Source organism: Chrysemys picta, chromosome 1 (genome assembly GCF_011386835.1).
Source record: "Chrysemys picta bellii isolate R12L10 chromosome 1, ASM1138683v2, whole genome shotgun sequence".
NCBI lineage: Eukaryota > Metazoa > Chordata > Testudines > Emydidae > Chrysemys > Chrysemys picta.
Window position 1 is genome coordinate 348431104 of NC_088791.1, and position 12601 is coordinate 348443704.

Genomic DNA, 12601 nt, shown 5'->3' on the forward strand with positions numbered 1-12601 from the left:
GGGAAGAGCAAAGGAGGCAGAAGGCCAAATTCTTTGCTGGTGGAAAGAAGCCACAATGTAGCCAGAAGGCTTCCGGCCCACACCGCTTCCTGCCAGGCCCCAGGCAGGAGGGGGCATTCCTGCCACACAACCCTCCCCCAGCGACTCTGTCCCCAAGGGTCACTGCTACCCGCAGGGCCGCTGTGGCTTGCAGCACCATGGGGCAGGCCCAGGGCTGCAGGGATAGGGGGCAGGCCCAGGTCAGGTTGCAGGGGTAGGGGCAGCCCCAGGTCGGGCTGCGGGGGCAGGGAGGCAGGGGCAGTGTGGGGCTAGGCCCAAGGGTGCGGGGGCAGCGTGGCGCAGGCCCAGGGGTGCGGGGGCAGGGGCAGTGTGGGGCAGCCCCAGGGCTGCGGGGCTGGGGACAGCACGGGGCAGGCCCAGGGCTGCGGGAACAGGCCCAGGTCGGGCTGCGGGGGCAGGGCGGCGGGCAGCGTGGGGCAGGCCCAGGTCGGGCTGCGGGGGCAGGGAGGCAGGGGCAGTGTGGGGCCAGGCCCCAGGGTGCGGGGGCAGCGTGGGGTAGGCCCAGGGGTGCGGGGGCTGGGGCAGTGTGGGGCAGCCCCGGGGCTGGGGGGAGTGTGGGGCAGGCCCAGGTCGGGCTGCGGGGCCGGTGCAGGGGCAGCGTGGGGCAGGCCCAGGGCTGCGGGGGCAGGGGCAGTGTGGGGCAGCCCAGGGGCTGGGGGCAGCACGGGGCAGGCCCAGGTCGGGCTGCGGGGCCGGGGCAGGGGCAGCGTGGGGCAGGGAGGGAGGCTGGCGGCGAGCGGGCGCCGGGCGGGGAGACGGACGGACGGACGGAGGCGGGGAGCGGCGCAGGCGGAGCTGCGGCCCGGGGGCGGAGCGGGGGGCGGTCCCGCAGCCGGCTGGAGAAGGGCGGAAGGGGAAACAGGTGAGCGGAGGCTCGGGGCAGCCCGCGGGGGGCCGGGGAATGAGGCCGCGCCGCCCGGGCCAGCGGGGGGACCGGGATGGGAGCCGCGGCGGCCGCAGCGGCGGAGGGAACCGGCTCTGGGCCCGGCCTTTGCGTGAGCTGAATCGGCCGGTCTCAGGCTGCCGGAGGCCGCTGCACCTTTGGGCGCGGGGGAAGGAGGGGAGCTCCCGGGGGCGGATCCGGGGAGGGGTTATGGGGCAGGCGCCAAGGGAGGGGTTGGGGGACAGGCGTGGGGTGGGGCAGGAGCCGGGGGACAAGGGTTGGGGCATGGAGCGTGGCGGGGGTGTGGGTAGGAGCTGGGGCAGGCAGTGGGGAGGGGGTTGGGGCAACAATAGGGTTGCAGGGAGGAGCTGGTGTCTTAGAAGAAGGGTTTCTGTTTTTCCATGCCCCAGGCTGGTTAAGGTGGGAGAACTTGGGCAGCAGCTTTGGGGGCGCCTTTTAGGAGAGCACAGGCTGGGGGATTGGGGACCCCACCTTCCTCCCCAAAGCTGCTTCGGGGGGGGGGGGGGCGTTTGTGGCTCTGATCAAACTTCTGGCACAACTCAGTGGGTGTGTGGCTGAGTTTTGGAGCTGGCCCCCAGCACATTGAAACCTGAGCGCATATTTGCCCAGGCAAAGGCTGTGTCTCTCCCAGCTCTGGCGGCCAGTCCCGCACCCCAGGAGCTCAGAGGAAGGTGCTTCCACAGAGGGGTGTTCATGGGTATCCTTCCTTCCTTCCTAGTAACTGGGGATGTTTGCTTAAAATGCAGACTGCGTGTCTTTAACAAGAAGGGGCTGACAAAGGAGGTGACCACTCCTGTGGCTGTGTGCGCAGGGACCAGTTGCCTGTCTCTGGGTTACAGGCCAGGGTGGCTGTGTCACCTTCAGCCTCCCTACCAGAGTAGGAAAGAGCTGCTCTGTGTTTAAAGACACTTTCCCTCACCTGCAGGTCTAGTGGCTTTGGTCAGGATGGAGATTTGGCTAGAATAAACTGGGGAGAACAATCCTGCATTGGCTGGGGAGACTAGAATAGACTAGATTAGTTTCTCTTCTGTGATTGTATTGTTATGTTCGAGTTGCTTCCCTCTAAAGGGAGGTCTATGCTTAGGATGGCGTGTAGAGTACAGACCCTGCATGCCCAGTTAGCATGGGTATGAATAGCAGTGTAGCCAGGGAGGCATGGCTTAGACAAGTGTAGACAAGGCCTTAGTGCAGGGGTGGGCAAACTTTTTGGCCCGAGGGCCACATCTGGGTATGGACATTGTATGGCGGGCCATGAATGCTCATGAAATTGGGGGCTGGGGTGAGGGTGCGGGCTCTGGGGTGGGGTTGAGGGTGCTCCAGTACAGGGCCAAGGGGTTCGGGAGGTGGGTTGGGTGCAGGCTCCAGGTGGCGCGTACCTCAAGCAGCTCCCAGAAGCAGCAGCATGTTCGACCTCTGGCTCCTACGCAGAGGCGTGGCCAGGCAGGTCTGCGCATTGCCCTGTCCGTAGGCGCCGCCCACATAGCTCCCATTGGCTGCGGTTCCCGGCCAATGGGAGCTGTGGGGGCGGTGCTTGGGGCGAGGGCAGTGTACAGAGCCCCCTGGCTGCTCTTACGGGTAGGAGCCGGAGGGAGGGACATGCCTCTGCTCCCAGGATCCATGCGGAGCAGGGCAAGCCCCAGACCCCGCTCCCCGGCAGGAGCTCGAGGACCGGATTAAAACATCTAGAGGGCCAGATGTGGCCCCCGGCCGTAGTTTGCCCACCCCTGCCCTAGTGGCCCAAACTGACCATTTACCCATCATTTTTGATGCTGTAATCCTATCAGGGCCGCCCAGAGGATTCAGGGGGCCTGAGGTCTTCGGCGGCAGGGGGCCCCGCCACTGAATTGCCGCCGAAGACCCGGCACTTCGGCGGCAGGTCCCGGGACAGAAGGACCCCCCACCGCGGGTCTTCAGGGCACTTTGGCGGCGAGTCCCGTAGCAGAAAGACCCCCCGCTGCCGAACTGCCGCCGAAGACCCGGAGTGGAAGAAGCTCTGGGGGCCTGGGCACCGTGAGAGTTTTCCGGGGCCCCCGGAGCGAGTGAAGGATCCCGCTCCAGAGGCCCCGAAAAACTCTCGTGGGGGCCCCTGCGGAGCCCGGGGCCTGGGGCAAATTGCCCCACTTGCCCCCCCCCTCTGGGCGGCCCTGAATCCTGTTGCCTCTGCCATGATGAAGGCTGATCTATAGAAGTGTAATTCTTAGAATGCAGACGCTACTCTCGTAAGATTATCGCACAAATAAATAACAATGTTAGTGCAGATAAATAAGGAGATGCTGTCCCTGACCCCAGGAGCTAATGTCCTAAAGCAGACACTAGCAGGGAAAAAGCGCAGTTCAGATGCCAGCTATTAAATCCTGCCCTGAATTACACCCCGTGTGGTAATTGGCTTCGTGGCAGGTTTGTCCCTGTTGTACAAGGTGTGAGGTAGGGACAGCCGTACTATTTTCAGGGCCCCTACTCGGCAGTCTCAGGACCCGATCCAGAGAGTAGCTGAGCATTTGTAACTCCCATTGTCTTCAGTGGGAATGATGGGTGCGCAGCACTTGGATTTAGGCCATAGGCTTGCATGACCCATTTGCAATCCCTTCCTGGCGCTGGCCCTAGAAGGGGGAACTTGTACCTGAATCAGTCTAGGTGTAGCTTTCTCACCCTAGCTGCCATAGGGGAGCCTTAAACAATGAGTCGCTGAGTATGGAGATCCAAGCAATTGTTCATATTGTTTGTATTTAAGGACCAGGCCTGGGTATATGCAGGATTCCAGGGGTGAAAGGCTCTTCCACTGACCTCTGTGCGACTTTGCCCACCTGCCCAGTCTGAGCTGATCTGAGCTGCCAGAATCCGTCGGTTGTAGCCATCACTTATACCTTATTTACTACCGGTATAGCCAGCTAATTGACTATACTTGCTATTCAACACTGAGACCGAGAGAACAAATAACCAAGCTCAACCAGATTCATTGGCTAAAGACAAAGCAGTACAGTATAGGAAAGAAAGAGTTAATACCACACCAGTCCTTCCCAGGAAGCAAATTCTCACGGTATGTTCAGTTCGCCTTACACAGATAGTGCGCTTCCCAAACCCCTTTAAACTAGCCATCTTTGATAGCATGGCTGTTTACACGTCACGGCGCTCTTCACGTCACTTCACGTTTAATTAGCCAGCTTCATCTTTGGTGCCTCCCTGTACTTCCCCATCTTTGGTTTTGAATATTAAGTTCCAAACATAAAGGGGCATGAAGATACGCCCTAGTGCAAAGCATTCACATTTCTTACGTTATTTCCTTGCACCACGTTGCTTCTTTGGTTCATAACACTTGTACATCTAGCTTTTGGCAGTTCTTGTATTTGTCGAAGCCCAGTGCCACCCTATATTTGTCCTGGGGCATTGGAAGGTATATGCCTTAGCATGTGTGAGCAAGAATAGGCGTAGTACAATTTAGCATGATTACCCAACACATACATATTAGATTAATACCATGCATATAATACCTATTAATATGGGGGGGGTGGGGAGGAGAGTGTGTGTATATATGACCATAATGCCTGGAGAGGCTTCACCGAGAGTGCTTCATCAGGGCAAACTGCAAAGAATGGGGCAGGCATTCCCCAAAAGTGGTGGTCCTTCCTATAATTAGATTTACCCAGACAGTAACAAAACAGCTTCTATATTACCTTATTGGTTACCAAGAAGCCCAAAAATACAGTTCCCCTTAAGCAATTCCGCCCTGAACTCCCACCTAGACAGCCAAGTCAAATGTAGTAAGGATTACTTAAAATCTTTTTCACCATATATAAAGTTCTACCAATCCCAAGAGATCGGACACATTACCCAGCAGGTCAGTGAATATTTCAGATCTTATCTAAATACATGCTTACAGCCAATTCTTATTAACTAAACTTAGTTTTATTAAAAAAGAAAAGAAAGTTATTGTGGTTAAAGATCATTATACATATAGATATGAGTAACGTTCTTAGGTCAGTAGAGATGGTGAGCTGCCTTTGTAGAAAGTTCTTCCAGAATTAATTCCATAGTCTATAGTCCAATAGGCAGTCCGTGTATAGAACTGGTTCAGATCCTTCCATAAGACTTTGCAGGGACAGTCCAAGGTACCTGAAGACCTCAGTCTTGCAGCTTGAACTTCCCCTGACAAAGTTTAACCAGATGTGAGACGACAGGATCCTAGAGTTCTTTTATAGATCTCTGGCAAGTTACGATAGCCTCTTGACAGCAGATAATACAGCGGACCTTCCTTGGATGAAGAATAGGTAATATACATTGTTGCTTTGAAGTCATTTTCTATTTCCTATGTATACACAGGTAATTAGTTTCATTGATTAGCATAAAGCAATTGACCATTCAAAGTTTCACAGGTAGTTTGCTACAAACTTCAAAGAGAAATAAAGACAATGATATTACACCATGTTTCATCTAATTGCTAATATTCCTTTTTGATCTCTGTATCAATAGAGTATAGTAACAAAATATTGCAGACAGGAACTGATGTTTAGCTTCCACGTGCTAATTGGATCACGCTGTTAAACTCCTAACAGTTTAACTCGGACAAAGACAATTAGTATTTACTTCTAATTCTCTGACAAGATCAGTTTGCATTTCAAAGGATTTAGTCCACCTACATGGCTTTGATAATTATCTACAAAAAATGGCCCTGTTTACCATTTCAGTACTTCTCTAATATGTTCTTAAAGGTTGATCTGGGTCACTTTAGCCAGTTGGTTGCTTAACCCTTTCTGGCTCAGTGTCACAGAACAACCTATGTGTATTGGCTAACAACCTATTACAGTTGTATGCATTTTACCCGCTGAAGTGCTCTTGGAGCTGAATGTTGCAGTAGTCGAAGGGACATTCTTCAAATAGTTGCTTCTTGCTTTCAGGTCCAGCAACATGTTTGAGGTGCCATTGCCTCTGGATCGAGATGGGATACTCTTCCGGCTCCGCTTTACCACCCTGGCTGTTGGGACTGTGTGTTGCCCGCTGTTTGGATTCCTTTTCTGCGTGATCTGGTCTCTGCTGTTCCACTTCCAGGAAACGACAGCTACTCACTGCGGTGTATGTGCCTGCAGCTTGGTAGAGAACTTAAAGGGACCCACTAGACCCTGAGAGCAATCTCTGTTACAGACGTGATTTCTCAGAGAAGGGCAGAGTTGTCTAGTGAGTAGAGTAGGAGACCTGGGCATCGGGAGTTCTGTGTTTTATTCCTGGCTTCCCCGGAACTCAATAGGTGCTGTGTGAACTTAAGCAAGTTACTCTCCTTCTCTGTGCCTCGATTTCCTGATCTGGGAGCTAGGGATAGAACTTGCCCTTGTTAAGCACTCCGACATCGTAGAGAGCTGTAAATGTGACCTATTCTAATACAAAATCCCAATGCCTCTTCAACAAGCTTTCCTTTTTCTCCCAGGTCCCCAATTACCTCCCCTCCATCAGCGCCGCGATTGGTGGCGAGACCCCTCAGCGCTACGTGTGGCGTCTCTGCATTGGCCTCCACTCCGCGCCCCGCTTCCTGGTGGCCATCGCGTACTGGAACCATTACCACAGCTGTCACTGCGCGCACCCTCGCTACCCACGGCTCTGCCGCATCAACTTCACCCTCAACGTGCTCGAAAACGTCGCCCTCCTTTTGCTGACATACGTGTCTTCCTCGGAAAACTATGGTAGGTTTCTACAGTCTGCTGTGCTGATTCTCTGGGTCATAACAACTGGGGTTCTGCACAGTCGTGAGTCACTTAATTACAGGGGTGTTGGGTTTTTTTAGTGTTTATTTTTGGGATCATCAGTTCAGGAGAAAAATCAATGCAAATACACACATTCCATTAAAATCCATGGTCCCTGTATTAATAAAAGTACCTGGGATTTGTATGTAGCTAGCGTTAACTAATTGATCCTCATGGTAGGGACGCGACATGGCCAAGATCACAGAGGAAGTCAGTGTTAGAGCTGGGATTGGAATTTAGGACTTCTTCACTCAAAGTCAGGCCCTCAGACTGTGTGTTCCTCTCTGCTGCTTTGCCCCATTGCAATAAGAAACACTACAGTTCGGGTTGAGTCTGGCTTCCATTCGAACTCCTCCTTTAGTTGCTCATAACTTTATCTCCGATAATTTCCTGTGTTTCATCTCAAGGAAGGTCCTCTCACGGATTGGTAACTGGTTAAAAGACAGGAAACAAAGGGTAGGAATAAATGGTCAGTTTTCAGAATGGAGAGAGGTAAATAGTGGTGTCCCCCTGGGATCTGTACTGAGCCTAGTCCTGTTCAACATATTCATAAATGATCCGGAAAAAGGGGTAAGCAGTGAGGTGGCAAAATTTGCAGATGATACAAAACTACTCAAGATAGTTAAGTCCCAGGCAGACTGCGGAGAGCTACAGAAGGATCTCTCAGAACTGGGTGACTGGGCAACAGAAAGCCAGATGACATTCAATGCAAAGTAATGCACATGGGAAAACATAATCCCAACTATACAAATAAACAGATGGGATCTAAATTAGCTGTTACCACTCAAGAAAGAGATCTTGGAGTCATTGCGGATAGTTCTCTGAAAACATCCACTCAATGTGCAGCGGCAGTCAAAAAAGCAAATAGAATGTTGGGAATCATTAAGAAAGGGATAGATAGTAAGACAGAAAATATCATATTGCCTCTGTATAAATCCATTGTACCCCCACATCTTGAATACTGCGTGCAGATGTGGTCGCCCCATCTCAAAAAAGATATATTGGAATTGGAAAAGGTTTAGAAAAGGGCAACAAAAATTATTAGACGTATGAAACAGCATCTGTATGAGGAGAGATTAATAAGACTTGGATTTTTCAGCTTGGAAAAAAGACGAGTAAAGGGATATGATTGAAGTCTATAAAATCATGACTGGGGTAGAGAAAGTAAATAAGGAAGTGTTATTTACTCCTTCTCATAGCACAAGAACTAGGGGTCACCAAATGAAATTAATAGGTAGCAGGTTTAAAACAAACAAAAGGAAGTATTTTTTCACACAATGCACAGTCAATCTGTCGAACTCTTTGCCAGAGGATGTTGTGAAGGCCAAGACTAACAGAATTCAAAGAAGAACTAGATAAATTCATGGAGGACAGGTCCATCAATGGCTATTAGCCAGGATGGGCAGGGATGGTGTCCCTAGCCTCTGTTTGCCAGAAGCTGGGAATGGGCGACAGGGGTGGATCACTTGATGATTCCCTGTTCTGTTCATTCCCTCTGGGGCACCTGGCATTGGCCACTGTTGGAAGACAGGATACTGGGCTAGATGGACCCTTGGTCTGACCCAGTGTGGCCGGTCTTATGGATGGTGAAGTTCTTGATTTTTAGTTAAAGCAAACTTTGTGGCCATTTTGTGTGGGGGGTGGAGTGGGGGGGTATCTGTGCATGGTGTGCTAGGAGATGCGCTTCTCCCATCTGTTTGCAACTGGGTAAAAATGTTTGCGGTTGGGTAACTCGGTTTGGTTAGCGTGGGTTAATTTTCAGGTGTAGAGACAGACTAGTGCTGTTCTAGTCTGAATGACAACCCTGTAAGAATGGCACGATGGGCCTTTGTGTGTCTAGCATTTGTTTGTGTCCGTTTTTCTAGCTGCCAGCCTGGGATCGGAGAGATGAGCTGAGTTCTTTCTGACTTGCATGTTCACTCCAGGCATAAAGATTCTGCAAGTCAAATTCAGACCTCAGTTACACTTGTGAAACCCGGTGGGCCCAGTTCATCCCTGGTGACTTCAGTGGAGTTCCACCAGTGAAAACGGCCCATTGCTTCCAACTGGGTCAAACAGGTGTAGGTGGCCGGCGGTTGGAAGCTAGTTGTGGTGGTGAGTGAGCCAGAGCGGAATGGGACCTACTGTGGCATAGCTGCCTGCGCATGGCAGTGGAAGCAGGAGGACGGAAAGCGGGTTTCACTGAGTGCATGTGGGAAGAAGGTGCCGTTTCTGTACAGGCAACTTTCCGATGATACAGCGACCCTCAGCGACCTGGGCTCTCAGGCACAGCAGCAGGGCCAGGGAGGCAAAGAGCAGCTGGCTTGCTGGGAGTCAGATCCGGGTGGAGCTGTCTCTGGTGCTTTGACTTGGTGGTGATGAGGTCCCAGCCTCAGTTTGCTGGGGACTGGTGAAGTTGCCAGGAAGGATCAGTGGCCAGTTGGCACTTGGCCGTAGACATCCCGTGTAGTGGGGAGGAAAACAGTGATGATTACAGGTCAGGGAGGCAACCCGCACCCCACTGAACTCAATGGGTCATTTCATATTCATTTCCAGTGGGGCCAGGATTTTCCAGCAGGTACAAGTAGTAGAACAGGGCAACCTGTGCCCTGGCTTGGCGTCGAGTGGGTGTGTGAAAAGGCAGCGTCTTGCTACGCCATCCCATCAGGGTGCAGGAAAAACAGCTCAGGAGGGTGGGAGATGTAGTACCTTTTAAGCTCTCTGTGTCTCTCAGCTTGTCACTTGTCTTTCTACACATGCCCTCTGCCAGTATGCCAGGTACTCTGGTTCTGCTCACCCACTCGTTGCCAGGTTGGTGCTAGTTACAGGGCCTTGTCCCTTGCTGCGCTAGCCTGGCACCCCTGTTCACCCCCTCACTGAGTCAGGCCCAGACGCGTCCATTCTAGGCACTTGGCATTTTTAATGCCAGCTGTCATGGTTCACCTGTATTTCCCCCTTCGTGATCCAGCACGGGCATCCCCTCTCAGGCTTCCAGCTCCCCAGCCATCACCCCTCTGGGGTGGAGACCTGCGTCTCTCTCCCTCCTGACCAGGGCATTTCCAGCTCCCTACCTACGCTGTGAATTCCCCAGTGAGGCAGACCGCTTGCTAATAAGCTCTCCAGAGATCACCCCAGCTCCAGCAAGGGCTCTGGCAGGTGGTCCGTCCTTCAAAGTATCAAGATGGTTTTCTGTGCTCACAAGTTCTTTACAGCTGTTAGCTCCGAACAAGCACCCGCTAGAATCTGAGTCACTTCTGCATACCCTTTGGGTCTTTGATGTGTCCTCATGGAACAGGCGCAGCTTCAGAAGGCTGCATTCCTGCGGAACCAGAGGGAATTCGTTTGCAAACACCTCCCCCTAGAGAGTTCCTGGGAAACCCATGTAACTTTCAAACTTCACATCATTTTCAATTAGTCCTTTGAAGCTCATAACACTTCTCAGGGTTTACATTAGTCAGGTCTCCTCCCGAGAGATGTTACACACAATCTCCCAATAAGACATAAACGTTTCCCCATTTTTAATACGATGAACTCCTAAGATATTTAAACTTAATTTGCTACGATTTCTCCAGGATATTGCAGGAAATCACCATCTGTCGCATCAATGTATTTGTTTGCAGTGTTGTAGCCAGGTTAGTCCCAGGATACAAAAAGGACAAAGTAGTTGAGGTAATAGCTTTTACTGTACCAACTTCACACAATGCACAGTCTACCTGTGAACTCTTTGCCAGAGGATGCTGTGAAGGCCAAGACTATAACAGGGTTCAAAAAAGAATTAGATCTGTTCATGGAGGAAAGGTCCATTGATGGCTGTTCTCCAAGATGGACAGGGATGGGGTCCCTAACCGCTGTTTGCCAGACTCTGGGAATAGGTGACAGGGAATGGATCACTTGATGATTCCCTCTTCTGTTCATTCCCTCTGGGGCACCTGGCTTTGGCCACTGTGAGAAGACAGGATACTGGGCTAGATGGACCCAGTGTGGCCTTTCTAATGTCCTGTTGGTGGAAGATACAAGCTTTTGAGCTACACAAAGCTCTTTTCCAGGTCTGGGGAAGGAAATCGAAGCATGTGAGCTAAATATGAGTAGGGATAGATTGATCAGCATAAGGGGTAATGAGTTGGCATTTGCAAACCAACTGCTGAAATATTGCAATGAGCCTATTTATGTCATCCCTAGGTCCTAAGTCTGAATCTAGCCCCAGGTGGCAGTGACTGAAAGTCGTTACCTCCTGATGGCTGTTAGGTGGCCTATCTGAAATGGGTTGATGGATCTCGGTGCAGTGCATTGTGGGAAAGGACCCAGGTAACAAACCACCTCCGAAAGGAGGCGTTACTTGGCCCTCTTGCTGGAAGCCTCTGCAGAGGGCCGAGGCCTGAGTGGGCCCTGAAAACTGAACACCCCTCGCCACCCTACAGGTGCCCTGCCCAGGCCAAGTGTGATGTGCATTACGTGGATGATGAAGAGGAAACTCGCACTGCTGCAGCTCTTGGTCACTGGATACAGGGCTTGTCATGCTAGCCCTGTTCGCTGTGCGGCTCTTCCAAGGATGGGAAGGAAGCTATTTAGATTTAGACCTTCCAAGCTGGCGAGTTCCTGAAATGGGGAGCAGGGGATTTGCCAAGTTTGGGGAAACGTGGTTGAGAAAGAAGGTATAAAGGAGTGAGGATGGGTCTGAATATTCCCCTCCCTGATCTTCACTAATGTGCGGTTATCCTGGGGCAAGCAGGAGCAGAACTGACTAGCCACTCTGACATCAACTGTGCTGTTCCCTAGAACACCCTCCTCCACTTCCCAATCCAGTATCTGGTCCTCAAGGCACTGGGACTGGCAAATGCCCCAAAGAGTTTAGTCAATCTGTGGAACTCCTTGCCTGAGGAGGTTGTGAAGTCTAGGACTACAACAGGGTTTAAAAGAGAACTAGATAAATTCATGGAGGTTAAGTCCATTAATGGCTATTAGCCAGGATGGGTAAGGAATGGTGTCCCTAGCCTCTGTTTGTCAGAGGGTGGAGATGGATGGCAGGAGAGGGATCACTTGATCATTACCTGTTAGGTTCACTCCCTCTGGGGCACCTGGCATTGGCCACTGTCAGTAGACAGGATACTGAGCTGGATGGACCTTTGGTCTGACCCAGTACGGCCGTTCTTATGGTCTAGGCGGCAGGGTTTCTAACCTTTGAATCATTCTTGAGGCTTTTTTCTGACTTCTCTTTCATTGATAACATCCTTCTGGAATGGCGTTCACCAGCATAACCCGTTGGAGAATGGCATTAAATTGGAGTAACACCACAGTGAATCAGGCAAGTGCTGTGAGGCTCCGGATGGGACTGGTCCCCAGATCGGGTGTCTGTTTGTCAACATCCGCTGGCGACTGTCGGAAGACAGGATACTGGGCTAGATGGTCCTTTGGTCTGACCCAGTATGGCCGTTCTTATGTTCTTATGAGTTCAATGACTCATAGATGGGTTCTCGTGCCCCAAAGTGCATTGATGCATTTGCTTCCTTGAGGCTTCCATGTGGCTGAACATGCCACCATTAACCTTCCGAACAGACTCGCCCACCACATTAAAAGATTCCCTCGAGGGCCCAGTCTGTCTCCATCCGCTGCAGAACCCCAGGCCAGACATTCCCCCCCCAATCTTACGTCCTCTGTGGCTTGCCCAGCAACTTTGGCCCAGAGTGCATTGTGAGTATTGGACTGGAAGTCCTGGGAGCATATTGGCATGTGTGAGCAAGGTTCGGGTACAGACTGCAGGTCATACCAGTTCTCCCAGCCCCATTATTATGGACTGACGACCATAGCATTGACCAACTCCCTTGTTTCTACTGAAAGGGAAACAGGCTTCATTTGACAGTCTCTGGCAAGGGATCGCCAAGGTTATTTTTCACAATGAAGTTGCTGTTTATCACCACTCCCTGCCAGGCTT

The 12601-nt window shown here is 51.8% G+C and overlaps 1 protein-coding gene across 7 annotated transcripts in view; it reads left to right on the plus strand.

Moving 5' to 3' along the window:
• The first annotated feature begins 823 nt into the window (after positions 1-823).
• The window catches only part of PGAP2 (post-GPI attachment to proteins 2), a 39469-nt gene continuing 27691 nt past the window's right edge, over positions 824-12601 (plus strand). Inside the window, exons 1-3 of one of the 7 annotated variants that reach the window (XM_065581882.1) lie at positions 824-922; positions 5857-6031; positions 6381-6633. In XM_065581882.1, coding sequence (XP_065437954.1) covers positions 5867-6031; positions 6381-6633 — 418 coding nt within the window. In that variant the 5' untranslated portion in view covers positions 824-922; positions 5857-5866. The other 6 variants (XM_065581884.1, XM_065581883.1, XM_065581885.1 and 3 more) reach the window with 6 other exon arrangements.